Below are 21,644 nucleotides of genomic sequence, written 5' to 3' on the forward strand. Positions count from 1 at the left end.
CTATCCGTGAACTATATAATAATATACATAAACCAACCTGTTGCCCTCAGAAACTTATCTTTCTTGTAAACTCCATCTCTCATTTGCTGTTTGGTCAAAAGAACACAAATCCCTGTTGCTGAAGTTTTCTTGTGTTTATATCTGGAGAAATCTAGTTGACTTAACAATAGACAGATTTAGATGGTCTATTTTTGTCCTGTATGAGCAGCCTGAGTACAATTCCCTTTAATAAGCCTCATTACAACAAGAAAGGCCGTCTCTGAGTTCTCCTTATCACCGTCTGGCCAAACTTCACAATAACGTCCGCTTAGTTCAGTCCATTGTCTGGCCGATCTCCCAGGGGACTACATTAAGCTCCTGAATCTCCTGAAATCCATCATGCTGAAACCACACGTAAAACTCAGAGCATAATATCTGTGAGAGCTACTGCTGGACTTTTAGAAGGGAACAGGTTGCCATCATCCAACTTACCATACTGATAGTGTTACCCCAACAGGATCAGTTCCACCAAAATGGCTGCGGGCGTTGCATCGGAGCGTGTGACATCCCCAAAACCTATTGCAGCCTTGGAAACCTCCCATCTGACCTCCTGACTTGAGATCTTCACGGATGGCACAAGGTAGAGTTTCGGGGTATATTTTTAGATCAGGGGTGTTGAACTCCAGTCTTCGAGGGCTGGGGTTCTCACACATTTTTGGCACAGCTTAATTTAATTAATTTCATTGATGAATCAGGAAATGTGTGGTTTATCAAGCAGAATACGTTTCTCAGTCCATCCTAAACACTGGCATGGCTATGGCCCTCGAGGACTGGAGTTGACACCTGTGTCATAGATAGTTGATTTATTGATTCGACCCTATTTATAAACTCCTTCACCATCCCGATTGGTTGATAAATTAGATTGTAAGCTCGCAAGGGCAGGGCTCTCTCCCTTTTGTGTCTTGGAATTTGTTATTCATTTTGTGACTTGCAATTTGTTTTACATTTTATTTATCAAGCTACTTTTGTCACTGTAATTACCAATGCTGTACTGTATTTGGTACCAGTTCTGAATTTTGTACCATTATGTATTTTGTACATTGGTGTACACTATTGTCTGCATTATTATGTATCCCTTTGTTTCTTACTTTGTAGAGCACCACTGACTATGTTGGTGCTTTTTTAAATCAATAATAATAATAATAATGTTTACTCCTACTAGAAAGCTCAGTTGAACATCCCAGTTTGTATGTCATCCTTAGTTAAATGGCTGTATTGGTTTTATCACAGACACTCTAATTACGAAGAAGCAAATGTTATGCCTACTGAAAGAATAGTTGAGAAAACATCCATAGCATTAATATTATTATTTTATAAAGTGGGGTCATCTCCCATATAGATACTAGTAGCAGGTAACAATCACATACAGAGTACATGGGAAGTATAATATAGAGACATAACTATAGGGGGAGCAGCTGCAGGAGGGTCCATAGCCAAGAGAGTCCCAAGTTCTATCCCCCCCCAATACAGGGACCCCCTCCATTGCAGGTGATATGTCACCACACCTGTTATGGGAGTTCATGGTGCTCACACTTGTTATACTGTATAATCTCTGGCAGATGGGCCCCATGGCCATACGGATCCCAATGGGGGTAAGGGAAGGAGGTGTGAATATAATGGGGGGGGGGGGGGGGGCATTAAAGTTTTGCTGGGGGGCACCATGACTTGTTGTTACACTCCTAGTACAATAGACACCTCCCATGCAATAAAGTGTAACCCCCTCTCATGGTTAACTTTTAAACCCCTTCCTAACTAATTAACTCCTATACTTGTGTCACCTATACTTTGACTTAAAATTCATGGACAACTGTAATGGATGTGATCACTAGGGTGACAGTTTGGGGACCTAAAGCTCTATAGATGCACAGACTGGTGATAATGCTACGCTACATGCCCAACTAGTGATGAAATATGGGATGTACAGTGGCTTGCAAAAGTATTCGGCCCCCTTGAGATTTTCCACATTTTGTCACATTACTGCCACAAACATGAATCAATTTTATTGGAATTCCACATGAAAGACCAATACAAAGTGGTGTACATGTGAGAAGTGGAATGAAAATCATACAAGATTCCAAACATTTTTTTTACAAATAAATAACTGTAAAGTGGGGTGTGTGTAATTATTCAGCCCCCTGAGTCAATACTTTGTAGAAACACCTTTTGCTGCAATTACAGTTGGCAGTCTTTTAGGGTGTGTCTCTACCAGCTTTGCACATCTAGAGACTGAAATCCTTGCCCATTCTTCTTTGCAAAACAGCTCCAGCTCATTCAGATTAGATGGACAGCGTTTGTGAACAACAGTTTTCAGATCTTGCCACAGATTCTTGATTAGATTTAGATCTGGACTTTGACTGGGCCATTCTAACACATGGATATGTTTTGTTTTAAACCATTCCATTGTTGCCCTGGCTTTATGTTTAGGGTCGTTGTGCTGCTGGAAGGTGAACCTCCGCCCCAGTCTCAAGTCTTTTGCAGACTCCAAGAGGTTTTTGTAACGATTGGTGTCAGCACACAGAGAGAATCTGATTATTGGTGATCTGCAGTATCACCAAGAATACAGATATATACCTGATTATTGATGATCTGCAGAATCACCAATAATACAAGTATAACTAACCTCTGGACACCTGATAACGTGTAAGTGTTTTTGGTGCAACAGTATATGAGTCAGTGATTCCCTGACTGCTGGGAATAAGACTCTATTGCAGTCAAGGGACTCCTTTGAGATAGAGTTCCTGACTGGATTGCAGAGAGATCCCTTTGAGGGACAGGGAGTCCCTGCAGCTACTGGACACCCCACCGGGGGGGGGGGGGTGTCCCAGATAGTACAAAGGAACTGCACACCCAAGGAGTGAGTGACAGAGAGGTCGGCCAGGCCAGGTCGGCAACACACGAGCAGATAAGGTACAGAGACAGAAGGCTGATTTGGTAACCAGGGACAGGCAGGGTTGGCAACAGGTGATCAGATATGCGTAGGTACCGAATCAGAAAGCAGAAGGAGGGTCAAGAGAGCAATAGGTCATAACAGATATCAAGCAGAGGCCTAGTCTAGGGTGTGAGATCCGTGGTCTCAACACCCAGGAACTGGTCTAAGGAATAACACAGTAATGACACAGTATCCCTAATCTTGGGTGTGAGGTCCATGGTCTCAACACCCTGGAACTGGTCTAAAGTATAACAAAATAATGACACAGTATTCCTAAGCTTGGGTGTGAGGTCCGTGGTCTCAACACCCTGGAACTGGTCTAAAGTATAACACAGTAATAACACAGTAATCTGGCTAAGTGTGGATTCCCAGGTCCACCTGGTTCAACCACACTGAAGGATCTGACTATGGTCTGAGTGCTAACACATAAGCATTCGCAATGGCAGACAACCGGCAACTGACAGGGAAGAAGTATATATAGCAGAGCGCTCCTCAGCGCCGCCTAGTCCCATTCAGCCAATCACCTGCTGCGCTGGGATCAGCTGATCGTCCAGATCAGCTGATCCCTCTCCTATTGGCATAAAGGGCTTGCCTGTTAGCGCGCGCGTGCGTAGCTCTCCATCTGTGTGCACTACTAGGCTCAGACAAACCAGGCGCATGCTGCTGCGGAGAGACCGCCGGTCTGAACGTGGCACCAGCCGCCTTGCTGTCAGACCACGCGGTGGTGTCTCCGCAATCCATTACAGTACCACCCCCCCCCCCCACCCCCCCCCGAGGAGTGGACTCCAGACACTTCCCACCAGGCTTCCCAGGATGTAAGTCATGAAACTCCTTTTTTAACTCCTCCGCAAGCATGCAGGAATCTGGCACCCAAAATCTTTCCTCTATGCCATATCCTTTCCAGTGGACCAGATACTGCACGGAGTTCTGCACTAAGCGAGAATCCAGGATCTTTTCAATCTCATACTCTGGTTGGTCATCCACCAACACGGGGGGGGGGGGGGGGGGGGGGAGATTTACACGTGTACTGCTGGCTTTAAAAGAGACACACGGAATGATCTCACACCTCTCATACCGGCTGGAAGATCAATCGCGTAAGTGACATTATTGATTTTCTTGGACACTGGAAATGGTCCTATAAATCTAGGGCCCAGTTTGGGTGACAGTTGTTTCAAGCCCAAATGTCGAGTGGGTACCCACATCAAATCTCCTGTAGAGAACTTCCACTCTACGGACCGTCTTTTATCTGCCTGTCCTTTCTGGGTTTGGAAAGCTTTTCCCAGATTCCTCTTAACTATTCCCCAAATCTCCTTTAGAGCCCTCTGCCAATCTTCCAGGGCTGGGAATGGTGTAGATGCAACCGGCAAAGGAGCAAACTTAGGTGATCTTCCTGTCACTACCTGAAATGGGGAAAACCCAGAAGAGGAGCTTTTCAGGTTGTTGTGCGCAAATTCCGCAAATGGCAAAAATTTTACCCAATCGGATTGCGCATCCGCAACATAACACCTGAGGAATTGTTCCAGGGATTGGTTGACTCTCTCGGTCTGGCCGTTGGTCTGTGGGTGGTAGCCTGATGAAAATGCGAGATCCATGTCTAACTGATGGCAGAGGGCTTTCCAAAACTTCCAAATTGGACTCCCCGATCTGACACTACATTCTCCGGAATGCCATGCAGCCGGAAAATGTGCTGGATGAAGAGATCAGCCAATTCCTGGGCCGAGGGGAGTCCTTTCAAAGGGACAAAATGAGCCATCTTACTGAATCTGTCCACTACCACCCAAATGACCGTCTTGCCCTCAGACCGAGGGAACTCACCCACAAAAGCAATGGAGACATGGGTCCATGGTTCACTCGGAACTGGCAAAGGCTGTAAGGTGCCAACAGGGGCCTGACGAGAGGGTTTACTCTTTGCACACACTGCACACTCTCTTACAAACGCCTTACAATCTGTTGCTAATGTAGGCCACCATGCACATCTGGCCAGTAAGTCTTGAGTTCTGGTGGCCCCGGGTTGACCAGCATTCTTGTGAGAATGAAACAGTTGCAAGAGTTGTAAACGGAAAGGCAGTGGTACAAACATGACCCCATCAGGCTTCCCCTCTGGAACATCCTGTTGGTAAGGACTCAGAGTGACTGTCCAATCCCTCCAGGTCTCAGTGGCTGCCAGAACTACCTTCTGAGGTAGGATGGTCTCAGGGGCTGAAGGCTGTACTGTCTCAGGTTCAAAACACCTGAATAAGGCATCGGCTTTGATGTTTTTACTACCAGGGGTATACGTAATTACAAATCTGAATCTTGCAAAGAAGAGGGACCACCGGGCCTGGCGGGGACTAAGTCTCTTAGCACCCTCTATGTACTCCAGATTCTTATGATCTGTATAAACTGTGATAGTGTGTTCTGCACCTTCTAGCCAGTGTCGCTATTCCTCAAAGGCTAACTTGCCTATGTCGTAGTTTTTCTCTGCGGGTAAAAATCTACGGGAAAAGTAGGCACATGGGTGGAGTTTGCCCTGCAAGCCTGACCTCTGAGACAATACAGCTCCCACCCCCACCTCTGAGGCATCAACCTCCACAATAAAGGGAAAGGTGACATCAACATGTCTCAGTATAGGTGCGGAACACAACAGTTTTTTTTAGTGTGGAAAAAGCCGCATGAGCCTCTGTTGACCAGTGATGAGTATCAGCCCCTTTTTTGGTGAGACTGGTGAGGGGCGAGATGATGGTAGAGTACCCCTTTATGAACCTTCTGTAGTAGTTGGCAAAGCCCAGAAATCTCTGGAGCGCCTTCAGTCCAACAGGCTGAGGCCACTCCAGGACAGCGGAAAGCTTCCCTGGATCCATTGAGAGGCCAGAGGTGGAGATAATGTACCCCAAGAAGGCAACCGAGGTTACTTCGAAGAGGCATTTCTCCAGTTTGGCGTAAAGCAGAGTCTGTCTGTAAGGCTTGGTGGTGTATTCTCCACAGTCAGCATGCAACGCATGAGCTGACGTGAAGGAGGTACACACACTAGCACAAGGAAACAGGCTATCCCTAGTATAGTGGAGGGGAGGACTGACTCCAATAGGAGATTGTGGCGCACAGAGCCGGTGCAGATCCAACAGCCACAAACAATACTTTTGCGATAACGTCTCAGCGCAAGGTAGCGCTGAGCGCATAAACCAGAACTGAGGAGATCAGGACAGGTAGACAGAATGAACGCTTGCTAGCTAGCCGCTACTTAGTGACAGCGAGCGTCCACAACAAGACAGACTGGAATGAGGCAGCCAATGCGTTTGCAGCGATGGCGTGCCTCCCAAAGACAGGACAGGATAGTCAGGAAATAGCAGGATCAAGATAGATGAACGTAACACAGACAAAAATACAATAAGTATGTTTTCCTAGCGTATTACAATTACAGCTATCAATGAAACTATTTGTAACGTCTGACTAACATATGTATATATCGGCAATGAACCGATATATGACATAAGCAGGAACACTGACTAAGACTGGAGTAATACAGGGAACAGGACTCAGAAGGATTCGCTATCTCTTCGCAGAGATGAACGCAATCCACAAACGGTAACAGAACAGGATTCAGAAGGATTCGTTATCTCTTCGCAGAGATGAACGCAATCCACAAACAGAACCAGGAGCAGGGTAACTAACTCAGCACGGGTGATCACGTTACGCGCAACCTAACAAAACGTGCTGGAAAGCTGACTAACTGCACACAGGATATAAACAGTTCGTGTACGTATACATCAGCGACACTGATGTATCAACGTAACACGAATACAAGGAAAATAATAAACGTGCTGGTATGCATATATATTGGCAATGAACCAATATATGATGCAAAGACCAGCAAAGTATCTTTAGAACAAGAAACACGATCGGGGGCTGAAGCAACAGCAAGACAGGCTTAAACTGAAGCTATGAAAACCCGAGGAGTCCTGCAGGAAGCAGATCTTTATACTGAGGTCATCCAATGGGAGCAGACATGCAGATTCCCACACAGGTGAATGATAATCAGTCACAAGCTGACAGCAGGGAAAGGCAGACAAAGCTATGCAGCTTGCATGGAAAGAGATCAGAACTGCCTGAGCTGCAGCACTACTACTTCCAGCAATACCTGCTGCAGCAGCGATCATGACAGTACCCCCGCCCTTAAAGGCGGATACCAGGCGCCTCTCAAAACTGACCTTCCCAAGGAGACAACCTAACTGATAATTCATGATGACCGGGACAGCCCGGCAAGACCAAATTCCAGAATCAGTCATCACAAGACTGGACCCATCAGAACCAGAACCTACAGAACCATGCCCATCAGTACTACAAGTCTCAGTGTGACACCCATCAGAACCATGATTTCCAGAAGAAAGCCCCCCGAAGCTCTCTGAGCGATACCCACTGCCTTCCAGGGACCGTCCAAAAATGCCAAAGCCTTTGCAATGCCCACCGGAACTGTCTTTACCAACACAAAACCCACTGTTGAACCAGTCCAAGGTACCAGGACAAGCTTCTTCAGAGATCTCCCAGAACACTTTAAAGCTCCAAAGAGATCCCAAAAGGTCAGAACGCCCTTTAGGCTCACATGGAGAACTATCAAGAATCCCCATGGAACCTATGGCAATTCCCGAGTCAGGGTTACAAGGACAAACATCAAGATCAGGGCTTTCAGGGACCAGAACCATCTCTGGGCATGCAGGCAGACTGGCAACATCAGAACATGTCTCCCCTAAGGAAGCATCTGATTACGCTAACACCTTAGACACACTTGGGCATTCTGGCACACAAAGCACATCTGGGCACACTGGTACAAGAGAAACTTCTGGGCATGTCAAGGAACTGTGAACCTCAGGGTCAGCCAAGATAGGACCGAAACCAGGACTGGACAAAAATTCATCATGACTAGACTTCACAAGCACTGGACTCTCACTAAAGAATGCAGGAACAGACTTGGATGTCGCTGATTCTAGCAAGGTTGTTAACAAATCAGGTTCAGGGGCATAAACAAGACAGGACAAGTCTTCTGATGTATGACCTGAGCTAGATAGGAATTCCACAACTTCCTCTGGACTGGACAGAGACTCATCTAGTACCTGGGATTGGGGCTCCAAAGTAGCTGCAAAACAAGTCAATATTACAGCATCCCCCACTGAACTGGGCAAATCTGAGGAATTCCCTGGACAGGAAGGGAACTCCGGAATCTCTGCCACACCGGCCAGAGAATCAGAATTTTCCAAAATACAAGGCAGGGTTTCAGGAACGCTTACTAAATCGGACTGAAATTCTGAGACTTCTGTTATTTTGACCAGAGAATCAGAATTATTCATGTTACTGGGCAAGACTTCTGAAACATTCAGAGGACAGGGCTGGAGTTCCTCGGCTGTTACAACACTGGAGAGGGACTCCACAATATTGGTTAAATCAGACTGTGTACAGGGCAAGGTATGTAAGACACTTGCTGACAAGGACAATATTTCAATGACTTCTGCTTCCTTAGACAAAGATTCATCAAGTTTATTTAGAGTGGACTTTAATTCTAAGACAGCTGCTAAACAAGTGAATATTGCTGCAACACCCACTGAGGTAAGCAGTGCCTCAGAGTCTTCTGCTAGAGGGTTTGAAGTATCCAAAGTACTGGGTGAAGCATAGGACTCTGCGACCCCAGCTTCACTGGACAGGATCACTGAACAGTCCATATTGCAGGGCAAAACCATGGAAGCACCTGCTGGACAGCATAAGGATTCTGTGACCTGAGCTTCATAGGAGAGATCTACTGCACAATTCATGGTACAGGGCAAATTTACTGGAACATTTTCTGAACAAGGTACTAATTCTGCGATTTCAGGTTCACATAGCAGATGCTCTGAGCTATTCACGATACAGGGCAATTTTACTGGAACATTTTCTGAACAAGGTAGCAATTCTGCGATTTCAGGTTCACATAGCAGATGCTCTGAGCTATTCACGATACTAGAGCGAGGTGTAGAAACAGGAAGATCAAGACACAATGTTTGCGCATCTGAATCACCATTCATTTGTAAAATTGGGAAATTCAGATGCTGGGGTTCTGAGGTTTCTAGGCAGGATTGCTGGGACTCAGAAGATAATGTAATGCATCTATTGGCATCTGCTGGATCAGACAGGAGTTGAACTTTATTAACACAGGTAATTTCTGCAGAAGTGTTTGCAGAGGCAGGCAAGATTTTTCTGATGTCTGTTTCACTGAACAAAGAGTCATGAGTACTGGCTAGGCTGGACTCGGAAGTCAGCAGGACCTCTGGATTCTCTGCTGAGAAATTTGCGCAGGGCAAGGTTAAGAATGTATCAGTGGCTTCTGTTTTACTGGTAAGTAACACTGAGTTATCCATGGTACAGGGTGGAATTGCAGGAACTTCAATTTCACACAAAAAGAGCTCCGAATCACCTGCTGAATCAGCCAAAGGGGCTGAAGCAGGCGGGTCAGAACGCCAAATTTGCGAATTCGGAGTCACATAAAAATCATCCAAAATCAGTTCCCACACATCAATCAATGGAGCCACCAAGTCATACCTACACACACCAATCTCTATTAGGTTATAGGCCGACTTCATGCATGCATTCAATACGAATTCACTTTTTGCACTGTAAAATTGACAAAATGAACTTGAATCATTCTTCCATTCACAGACCAGGGCTTCTATCTCTCCCTTCTCAAATGGAGGATCCCATGCATACTTAGCTGAACATTCAGGCTGATCACACTTGGCAGATATGATTGTGGCAGTGACATGTATTGGGTTAATTAGCAGGTGATTGGCAGATTCCTTATTCTTAAGAATCTCCAATACCTGTAGCAAGTGTTGAACTGTAGTGTATGTAAACTTCCCTTGCTTCACAAATAAGTTGATTTGTTCAATACTCTGTAATATCTCCTCATAATCATACTCAGATAATTATTTTAAACAAAAATCTTTATTTTCCCTAGCCAGTGATGAAAGCTCATTAGTAGTTTCATAAGTCCATTTAACTCCCCTGAAAGACAATTGCATTTCATTATCTGTTAATGGCAGAATCTCATTATAGGTCTCAGTCGCTAAGGATAACGACTCTGCAGATCGGACACGTTTCTTATAACGTTTGCGTTTGGCCTTAGACCTTGCTGCCTTTGGTGATTTATTCAAAGCTGCAGGAAAATTATCAGGAACACTCTCTGCTTGCTGATCATTTTTGCAAACAATTGAAGGGGAAGCTGATTGGCCTGCTGCCAGGAGTTCATTTAGAGGAAAAGGCAATGGATCTATGCGCAACCAGTTATGGATCACAAACGCTAGAAATTCCAGCGGTCTCTCTTTCAAATCCGAATGATCGAGGACATCAAAGGCCCACTGGAACAATTTCCCTTTAAACAAAATATAAACTAGCTGGAGTGCCCAGGTTGAAACAGGAGTCGCTTGGAGATCAGGATTGGCCAGGAACCTGGCACATTCAGAGAAAAACTCATTTTCTGTTTCAGAGCTAAGTTCTTCAAATTTCTTAAAGGAACAGGAACCATAATTAACAGTGTCATACTTTCTGGGAATCCCCCCCACAATGGGGATTGGTAAGGGGGTTTTCATAATGTAAGGCTTGGTGGTGTATTCTCCACAGTCAGCATGCAACACATGAGCTGACGTGAAGGAGGTACATACACTAGCACAAGGAAACAGGCTATCCCTAGTATAGTGGAGGGGAGGACTGACTCCAATAGGAGATTGTGGCGCACAGAGCCGGTGCAGATCCAACAGCCACAAAGAATACTTTTGCGATAACGTCTCAGCGCAAGGTAGCGCTGAGCGCATAAACCAGAACTGAGGAGATCAGGACAGGTAGACAGAATGAACGCTTGCTAGCTAGCCGCTACTTAGTGACAGCAAGCGTCCACAACAAGACAGACTGGAATGAGGCAGCCAATGCGTTTGCAACGATGGCGTGCCTCACAAAGACAGGACAGGATAGTCAGGAAATAGCAGGATCAAGATAGATGAACGTAACACAGACAAAAATACAATAAGTATGTTTTCCTAGCGTATTACAATTACAGCTATCAATGAAACTATTTGTAACGTCTGACTAACATATGTATATATCGGCAATGAACCGATATATGACATAAGCAGGAACACTGACTAAGACTGGAGTAATACAGGGAACAGGACTCAGAAGGATTCGCTATCTCTTCGCAGAGATGAACGCAATCCACAAACGGTAACAGAACAGGATACAGAAGGATTCGTTATCTCTTCGCAGAGATGAACGCAATCCACAAACAGAACCAGGAGCAGGGTAACTAACTCAGCACGGGTGATCACGTTACGCGCAACCTACCAAAACGTGCTGGAAAGCTGACTAACTGCACACAGGATATAAACAGTTCGTGTACGTATACATCAGCGACACTGATGTATCAACGTAACACGAATACAAGGAAAATAATAAACGTGCTGGTATGCATATATATTGGCAATGAACCAATATATGATGCAAAGACCAGCAAAGTATCTTTAGAACAAGAAACACGATCGGGGGCTGAAGCAACAGCAAGACAGGCTTAAACTGAAGCTATGAAAACCCGAGGAGTCCTGCAGGAAGCAGATCTTTATACTGAGGTCATCCAATGGGAGCAGACATGCAGATTCCCACACAGGTGAATGATAATCAGTCACAAGCTGACAGCAGGGAAAGGCAGACAAAGCTATGCAGCTTGCATGGAAAGAGATCAGAACTGCCTGAGCTGCAGCACTACTACTTCCAGCAATACCTGCTGCAGCAGCGATCATGACACTGTCTTAACTTTTCTAACACAAACTTAACATGTCTGCGGTGTTCAGAAAGATTGGACGAAAAGATCAGTATATCGTCCAGATAGACTAGGACGAACTTCCCCAACACCTCCCTGAATACCTCGTTAATTAACTCCTGGAAGACAGCCGGAGCGTTACACAACCCGAAGGGCATCACTAGGTACTCGTAAAGCCCGTCGGGTGTGTTAAAGGCTGTCTTCCATTCGTCACCATCTCTGATACGCACCAGATTGTATGCACCTCTCAGATCTAGCATTGAGAAAATCTTGGCGTTGGTCACCTGAGTGAACAAATCGTCAATTAAGGGTAAAGGGTAGCGATTTTTCACAGTGATCTTATTTAGGCCTCTATAATCAATGCAAGGACGAAGGCCTCCATCTTTTTTCTTTACAAAAAAGAATCCTGCCCCTGCTGGTGAACGGGAGGGGCGGATGAACCCTTTAGCCAAGTTTTCTCTGATGTATTCCTGCATAGCTAGTTTCTCAGGCCCAGACAGATTATAGAGGTGACCCCTGGGAGGCATACAACCAGATCTCAAATCAATGGGACAATCAAAGGTATGGTGGGGGGGAAGTTTATCTGCCGACTTGGGACAGAAGACGTCAGCAAATTCTGCGTATTGTTTTGGCACCCCTTCAACCTGAATGCTGGTATTACCCACGGTTACTTTCGCTAAACAATGATGATAACAATGGGTCGACCAGCTCGTTAGCTGACCTGAAACCCAGTCTATCTGAGGGGAGTGAAGTTGTAACCAGGGCATGCCAAGAATGATGGTGGAGGTTGCCATACGCAAGACCAGAAATTGCAGATTCTCCTCATGTAGTACCCCAACACTGAACTTCAGATTCGGAGTACAGGACAGAGGATGTCTACTCTGCAGAGGAGAGTCATCTACAGCAGTGACCAAAATCGGTTGGTCCAATGGGAGTATAGGGATTCCCAATTTTTTTGCAAACTCGTAATCTATAAAGTTAGCTGCTGAACCAGAGTCAACGAAAGCTTCAGTGGTAACAGTCTGACCCTTCCATGTGACAGAACAAGGAAGGAGCAAACGATTGTTGTCTAGAGGTAAAGACTGCGCACCTAGGGTATTACCTCTGACTACACCTAGGCGGCAGCGTTTCCCGACTTCTTGGGGCAATTCTGTACTCTATGGCCCTCCTCTGCACAGTATAAACAGAGCTGTTCTGTTTTCCTGCAATTCCTCTCCATCCGTGTCAACTTGGACTGACCAATTTGCATTGGTTCTGGTGGAGGTGAGACGGGTGGAGGAGAGGCGTAAGAGACATATCTGACCACGTTCTTACCATGGGTTTGCTTCTGATACCGTAAACGGCGATCAACCCGTACTGCTAAAGAGATTGCCTCATCAATAGTTTTTGGTTCAGGGTGTCCCAACATCAACTCTGAAACTGCCTCTGACAACCCTGATAAAAAACAATCTAACAGTGCGAAAGGCCCCCACCTAGCTGAGACAAACCACTTCCTGAATTCAGCTGCATAGACTTCCACTGGATCCCTGCCTTGACGTAAGGTCTTTAGCTTTCGCTCAGCAGTAGAGGCAATGTCCGGATCGTCATAAATTATGGCCATGGACTTAAAAAACTCCTCTACTGATGTCAGCGCCTCGTGCCCTGTCTGCAGGCTATAGGCCCAAGTTTGAGCATCTCCTGACAGCAGGGTCTTAATAAATGTAATTCTCTGTGCCTCTGTTCCTGACAAGTTAGGTCTTAGTTCAAAATACGATATAATACGATTCTTAAAATTCTGAAAGTCAGATCTATGACCAGAAAACCTTTCTGATACAGACATACGTAAGTCTGTAACTGGAGGAGATCGCACTGAATTTACAGCCGTCTGAAAGACCTGTAAGGACCCAGATAAAGCAGAGATCTGGGCCTGCTGACCGTCCAGCACTCTGATGAAATTTTCCACCGAGGTGGTGAGTGTATTAAGACGGCTGTCAAGTGCGTCCATTTTGTTTTTCAGGTCTGCTGTTCTGTAACGATCGGTGTCAGCACACAGAGAGAATCTGATTATTGGTGATCTGCAGTATCACCAAGAATACAGATATATACCTGATTATTGATGATCTGCAGAATCACCAATAATACAAGTATAACTAACCTCTGGACACCTGATAACGTGTAAGTGTTTTTGGTGCAACAGTATATGAGTCAGTGATTCCCTGACTGCTGGGAATCAGACTCTACTGCAGTCAAGGGACTCCTTTGAGATAGAGTTCCTGACTGGATTGCAGAGAGATCCCTTTGAGGGACAGGGAGTCCCTGCAGCTACTGGACACCCCACCGGGGGGGGGGGGGGGGGGGGGGGGTGTCCCAGATAGGACAAAGGAACTGAACACCCAAGGAGTGAGACAGTTAGAGAACTCGGCCAGGCCAGGTCGGCAACACACGAGCAGATAAGGTACAGAGACAGAAGGCTGATTCGGTAACCAGGGACAGGCAGGGTTGGCAACAGGTAATCAGATATGCGTAGGTACAGAATCAGAAAGCAGAAGGAGGGTCAAGAGAGCAATAGGTCATAACAGATATCAAGCAGAGGCCTAGTCTAGGGTGTGAGGTCCGTGGTCTCAACACCCAGGAACTGGTCTAAGGAATAACACAGTAATGACACAGTATCCCTAATCTTGGGTGTGAGGTCCGTGGTCTCAACACCCTGGAACTGGTCTAAAGTATAACACAATAATGACACAGTATTCCCAAGCTTGGGTGTGAGGTCCGTGGTCTCAACACCCTGGAACTGGTCTAAAGTATAACACAGTAATAACACAGTAATCTGGCTAAGTGTGGATTCCCAGGTCCACCTTTGTTTAAACCACACTGAAGGATCTGACTATGGTCTGAGTGCTAACACATAAGCATTCGCAACGGCAGACAACCGGCAACTGACAGGGAAGAAGTATATATAGCAGAGCGCTCCTCAGCGCCGCCCAGTCCCATTCAGCCAATCACCTGCTGCGCTGGGATCAGCTGATCGTCCAGATCAGCTGATCCCTCTCCTATTGGCATAAAGGGCTTGCCTGTTAGCGCGCGCGCGCGTAGTTCTCCATCTGTGTGCACTACTAGGCTCAGACAAACCAGGCGCATGCTGCTGCGGGGAACCGCCGGTCTGAACGCGGCACCAGCCGCCTCGCTCTCAGACCACGCGGCGGTGTATCCGCAATCCATTACAGTTTTCTTCCAATATTGCCCTGTATTTGGTTCCATCCATCTTCCCATCAACTCTGACCAGCTTCCTTGTCCCTGCTGAAGAGAAGCACCCCCAGAGCATGATGCTGCCACCACCATATTTGACAGTGGGGATGGTGTGTTCAGAGTGATGTGCAGTGTTAGTTTTCCGCCCCACATAGCGTTTTGCATTTTGTCCAAAAAGTTCCATTTTGGTCTCATCTGACCAGAGCACCTTCTTCCACATGTTTACTGTGTCCCCCACATGACTTGTGGCAAACTGCAAACCGGACGTCTTATGCTTTTCTGTTAACAATGGCTTTCTTCTTGCCACTCTTCCATAAAGGCCAACTTTGTGCAGTGCACGACTAATAGTTGTCCTATGGACAGATTCCCCCACCTGAGCTGTAGATCTCTGCAGCTTATCCAGAGTAACCATGGGTCTCTTGACTGCATTTCTGATCAGCGCTCTCCTTGTTTGGCCTGTGAGTTTAGGTGGACGGCCTTGTCTTGGTAGGTTTACATAGCAAGGAAATGAACAGCGCTACTTAAAAACAGGCAAGTGCATACCTGCAAAAGAGTGCAAGCCCCACTTGTGGGATATAATACACACCGAGCATACACATGACCTGTCTACCACTGGAGGAGGATGTTAGTTTCCTGTAACAGCTTGCATGCAACCTATTAAGTACTCGTCCCTCCCACTGCGAAGAAGTCGATCCTCCATGGGAGGGGCCTAACACTAACTAAATCCTAACCTATGTATATGCATAGCCTGGGTGCGGCTAATCAAATAAAATTGAAAATTGCGCAAATGGTGGATCAGCGCAACACCAGGCCGCCTCCGAATGGCCTCCAATCAGAGGTGCGCTGAGCTCCCCCAGAAACTACAAACGCACCTTGAACCCAAACAGAAGCTCGGCATATACACCAAAAGCATGGCTGTTAAGTGGGAGCAGCTGACCAAAAACGAATTAAATTAGTACATAGCAAGGAAATGAACAGCGCTACTTAAAAACAGGCAAGTGCCTACCTGCAAAAGAGTGCAAGCCCCACTTGTGGAATATAATACACACTGAGCATACACATGACCTGTCTACCACTGGAGGAGGATGTTAGTTTCCTGTAACAGCTTGCATGCAACCTATTAAGTACTCGTCCCTCCCACTGCGAAGAAGTCGATCCTCCATGGGAGGGGCCTAACACTAACTAAATCCTAACCTATGTATATGCATAGCCTGGGTGCGACTAATCAAATAAAATTGAAAATTGAAAATTGCGCAAATAGTGGATCAGCGCAACACCAGGCCGCCTCCAAATGGCCTCCAATCAGAGGTGCGCTGAGCCCCCCCAGAAACTACAAACGCACCTTGAACCCAAACAGAAGCTCTGCATATACACCAAAAGCATGGCTGTTAAGTGGGAGCAGCTGACCAAAAACAAATTAAATTAGTACATAGCAAGGAAATGAACAGCGCTCCTTAAAAACAGGCAAGTGCCTACCTGCAAAAGAGTGCAAGCCCCACTTGTGGGATATAATACACACCGAGCATACACATGACCTGTCTACCACTGGAGGAGGATGTTTTGGTCAGCTGCTCCCACTTAACAGCCATGCTTTTGGTGTATATGCAGAGCTTCTGTTTGGGTTCAAGGTGCGTTTGTAGTTTCTGGGGGGGCTCAGCGCACCTCTGATTGGAGGCCATTCGGAGGCGGCCTGGTGTTGCGCTGATCCACCATTTGCGCAATTGGTAGGTTTACAGTTGTGCCATACTCCTTCCATTTCTGAATGATCGCTTGAACAGTGCTCTGTGGGTTGTTCAAGGCTTTGGAAATCTTTTTGTATCCTGAGCCTGCTTTAAATTTCTCAATAACTTTATCCCTGACCTGTCTGGTGTGTTCTTTGGACTTCATGGTGTTGTTGCTCCCAATATTCTCTTAGACAACCTCTGAGGCCGTCACAGAACAGCTGTAATAGTACTGACATTAGATTACACACAGGTGCACTCTATTTAGTCATTAGCACTCATCAGGCAATGTCTGTGGGCAACTGACTGCACTCAGACCAAAGGGGGCTGAATAATTATGCACACCCCACTTTGCAGTTATTTATTTGTAAAAAATGTTTGGAAGCATGTATGATTTTCGTTCCACTTCTCACATGTACACCACTTTGTATTGGTTCTTTCATGTGGGATTCCAATAAAATTGATTCATGTTTGTGGCAGTAATATGACAAAATGTGGAAAACTTCAAGGGGGCCGAATACTTTTGCAAGCCACTGTATGTATCATTTATAGATCCTAATGAGGCTTCCGGTTCCCTGTTGCCATTCACCTGATTGGGGCTGCGCTCCTCTTCTCCTCTTGCTCCTGCTTGAAAAGGAGCGCAGCCCCGGTCAGATTATCAACAAGCGCTTGTCAGTGATCTTTGGAGGGTCTGCGAGCGGCAAAGAGGGACTGGAGGACACTGTGGGAAGCCTCTGCAGAGTTCCCCAACCCTGTCCTCAAGGCCTTCCAACAGTACATGTTTTGCAGGAAACCACACACAATCACAGGTGGGGTAATCAGTGTTGCAGCAGAGCTGATTAACTTACTCTGTGGATTTATATAAAACATGCACCATTGGTGGGCCTTGAGGACAAGGTTGGGGAACATTGCTCTATAGGATCCAGAGGCTTCCCTCTTCTTAGGTTAGTATGAGATTTTTTTTTAAATAAATGTTTGAGAAGCTGCAAATCCAATAAAATGTGCATCACTGACCGAGTGTAACTGTCCTTTTATTTTCCACCAATCAGAAATTCTGGAGAGTAATGCCAGTCACCCTCCCTGTATAGGAGGTCTCCAACTTTACAGGTAAGACATGAATGCCTCTCCTTCTTTCAGCTAAAGCTTGGGTTAACCACAATGAGCATTGTGACACCACTATTTTTTATCTCTTGAACTGTACTATGATTTTTTTATGAAGAAGTAAAAATCCACTCTAGTTCAGCACTAATCATTAGATGCAGGGGTGTAACTACAAATCATGGGGCCCCCCAGCAAAAGTTTTGGGGCCCCAGAATGTTCCCACAGTTTCCCTAGCTTACCCCTGGTGACCCTGACACATACCTCCAAACTTTTTAAGATAAGAAATACGGACACTTAAGCCATGCCCCTTTCAAGCCCCTAATTACAGCCACAGCACACCCCAAGTCTTGCATACCATAGAGCAGAGGACCCCAAACTTTTTCGGTCAAGAGCCGGGTCAACATACTTCAGACTGTTGGGGGGCCGGAACATACATAAAATGATGTTAAAAACATTACATTGAATCTATGTATTGATTTCCCCCAATCATGCCAGAAGGAGAACTCCCAGCAGCCTCCATTCAGTCATGTGGCACCTAGAGAAAGACTTTGTGCACCAGACAGTGAAGCATACCCAGGTGACAACCTGCTGTCCAGTTGGACAGCACTGTCACCTGATGCAGAATTGGATTGGAAGCCAGCGGATAATTGCTCGCTGGTTTCTACAGTATGTGGATGGGTGGAGCCAGCACTGCTATTCTATAAGCGGGCCGATGATAATTGATGGTGCAGTGGGCCACATCTACAAGTTATACATTTTGTGTTTAGGGGCTAGTGAAAAAGCCTCGGGGGGGTCCTTTCTATCCTGGTTAATTTTTCTTCATATTAACATGTAAAAATAAGAAATATATCAATATCAGAAGGATGGGAATAAAGTTTATTTGAAGTCAAGTAAACCTTTTTCAAAATACAGATATTTAGGGCCTTTTTCCACTAGCCTGCGATTTGCGATTTGCTTCTGATCGCAAATCGCAAGGTACATTAAACTAATGGAAACTGCAGCAGCAATTTCCATTAGTGCGATCCGATTGCGATGCGATTTTGGTCAAAGCGCAATCGTTGTCCTGCCGCGTTTTGTATGTGATTGAGCTGGACTATAATGAGTATAGTAGCTCAATCGCAATCGCATGGTGGAAATTGAAACGCGATCGCGATCGGAATCGCGATCGGAATCGCGATCGCATTTCATAGTGGAAAAGAGCCAGATCTGTACATCAGTCCTGAAAGAGGGACAAATAAGGAAGAAAGAGGAGCAGAGAGATAAGGTTCCCAAAAAGGGACTGACAGCCTGGGGGCCCATCCTGCTAGGGTCATAAAACAAGTGTGGACATCCTAATCTTCACACCGTGACACCGATGTCACAAAAACACCTGATCTGGAGGATAGACTTCTTTATCAGAGGGTGTAAAGTAGTAGTCGCGGCCCTCTTTCCTCTCTGGGCCCCCTGCAGTCACAGGTGCTGCTCCCCTGTAGCTACGGCCCTGATTAGATAGCCTAGGCCTCCATGTCCTTTCCAGAAAGTCGGCAGTGGCTGGCAAGAGGATTGGACTTGTCATCTAACATTCTTGGTTGGGGACATTGTGGAATGACTGTGGTGTGTTTGCGCAATTTACAAAAAACAAAAACAGAATGAGAAGGGCTCATTTCCAAGCAGCACGTGTCTTTTAAAATGGCAAGGAAGCCTATCAGAAAATGGAACGGCACAGCAATGTGCACCCATATCTGTTGTACCAAATTTTGCTATGGCTGAACTGATAACACTATCTACTAAACTATAAAGAGAAATTCAGTTTCACATGACAATACAATTAGGTAGTAAACTGAATGTCTCCTTATTGTTTACAGGAGATAGAGCAGAAGTGTAATCGGTTCAGCCCTTGCAAAATTTGGTAGTGCAGATTTGGGAGCACATTGCTGTGCCTTTAAAGAGTACAAAATTAGAGAATTACCTAAAGAGAGGGAAGCCTCAGGATCCTATTGAGGCTTCCCTCGCTACTCCTTTGTCCCCCGTTGCTGAGCGCACCCCTCCTCCCCGAAAATTAGCTACAAGACATTGCTTCTAATTACATTGGGGCCATGCAACTCCTCTTCCTATAGTGTGGCTGCGGAATAGCTCCGTATTACTGAGCATGCGGGGGTTGGCTCACGCGGCTACTGCATGGCCACTCTTAATGAAGAAGAGCCCTGATGTGGAGGGTGGCCGCAGTCCGCAACGGGGGATAAAGGAGTAGTGAGGGAAGCCTCAAAAGGGGTCGGAGGCTTCCCTCTCTTAGTCATTGGGAGTCGTGCTGAAAAAAAAAAGCCAGATACTTGCCTAAGGAGAGGGAAGGCTCTGGGTCCTATAGAGCCTTCCCTCTCCTCTCCCGGGGCCTTCGGTGCCACGCTGGCTCCCCCCTTTGAATACCCCGCCGTGGGGGATTTGATAGTCTTCGGGAGCTAAGTCCTCCTGAAGACAGGCGCCTCCATACTGCGCGGGCGCGAGTGCACGTGAGAGGTAGTGTTGGGCGAACAGTGTTCGCCACTGTTCCGGTTCTGCAGAACATCACCCTGTTCGGGTGATGTTCGAGTTCGGCCGAACACCTGATGGTGTTCGGCCTTTTAGTTCGGCTTCGCCCGAACTACTCAATGCCCCCCGAACAGGGCCCTGTTCGCCCGAATACGGCCCCCCTATGGGGTCGCAGGCATAAGGGGGGAGCATGCCCCGATCGCGGGGGGGGGGTCGGAAATTCCCCCCACCCCCTCCGCTAGCGCTCCCCCCTCTGCCCGCTTCCCCATAAAAAAAAGTTTGCGGAAAGTTAATAGTACCTGCTGTAAAGTTTGCGGAAAGTTAATAGTACCTGCTGTGGCTGGCTGGCAGTGACTACTAGGAGACGCGTTGAGGCCGGGCAGCGGGCGGTTCAGCGGTAGTACCCTTGTGGTACTTCCGCCCTTTCTCTGACCTCACGTCCTCTACGTGATGACGCATACGAGGGTACGCGTCACGCGGGATTACGTTAAATTTGCTAATAGGCTTCCCAGCTGACCATTTTAAAAGCCCCTTTCTGCTTGGGAATAAGTTCTTTTGCCTGGTACTCACGATGCAATTTTTCATCAAATTGACTGTCAATGTAAACACAGGAGGACCTGGCGCTCGATGGCTGGAGGATGCAATGTCCCTGAAAACCAGCCGCTGTATTAAATATGCGGAAACAGTACCTGCAAACAGCATAGGTATAAGGGAAATACCTCCTGCTGTTACATGAAGTCCTCCGTGGGCATAAGTCCCGTGCTATGTGCACAAACACCGCTCACGCGGATGTACTGGATCTGACTGAGGACGCTGAGTCTCTCCACCAGCAGTGATGTCGCACACTCTGCGCTCTGCGCTTCAAAGGATATGCAGGATGCTGTCGGCTCAATTCCTGTATATGGAAGCACAGAGGGGACACACCATAGTGCAGACTGCGCCTAGTGTTGGACAGACCCCACAATGATTGTACTTACTGACAAATGCTTGTTTATTGACATATCAAAGATTAAAATCCCGATCCGGATTTCGGCCAGCAGCCTTCCTCAGGGGAACTGTCAAATCGATAATTTCTGACAGGTCTAATCTGATTTCCGATCGTTTTTATGATCAAATTTGTATAGATGTGATTTGGAAAATTGATCAGAAAAACAATCGGGAATCTAGCAGACCTGTCAGAAATGATCGTTTCGACTGCCAATCTGAATGGAAATTGCATCATGTGTACCAGGCATTACCATTTTGTTTGTTTGTTTGTTTGTTAGTTAAACGTTTGTAGGGGAAAGCAGTGGGTATTCGCCTTCGTGGTGAGTGCATA

At 46.4% G+C, this 21,644-nt stretch overlaps 1 protein-coding gene across 2 annotated transcripts in view; it reads left to right on the forward strand.

The window, feature by feature from the left end:
* Positions 1-428: 428 nt before the first annotated feature.
* The window catches only part of LOC137531643 (protein SSUH2 homolog), a 125,757-nt gene continuing 104,541 nt past the window's right edge, over positions 429-21,644 (forward strand). The window contains exons 1-2 of one of the 2 annotated variants that reach the window (XM_068251587.1): positions 429-619; positions 17,770-17,827. In XM_068251587.1, coding sequence (XP_068107688.1) covers positions 610-619; positions 17,770-17,827 — 68 coding nt within the window. In that variant the 5' untranslated portion in view covers positions 429-609. The remainder of the gene's footprint in view (positions 620-17,769; positions 17,828-21,644) is intronic. The other variant, XM_068251586.1, reaches the window with a different exon arrangement.

This window comes from Hyperolius riggenbachi, chromosome 9 (genome assembly GCF_040937935.1).
Source record: "Hyperolius riggenbachi isolate aHypRig1 chromosome 9, aHypRig1.pri, whole genome shotgun sequence".
Lineage (NCBI taxonomy): Eukaryota > Metazoa > Chordata > Amphibia > Anura > Hyperoliidae > Hyperolius > Hyperolius riggenbachi.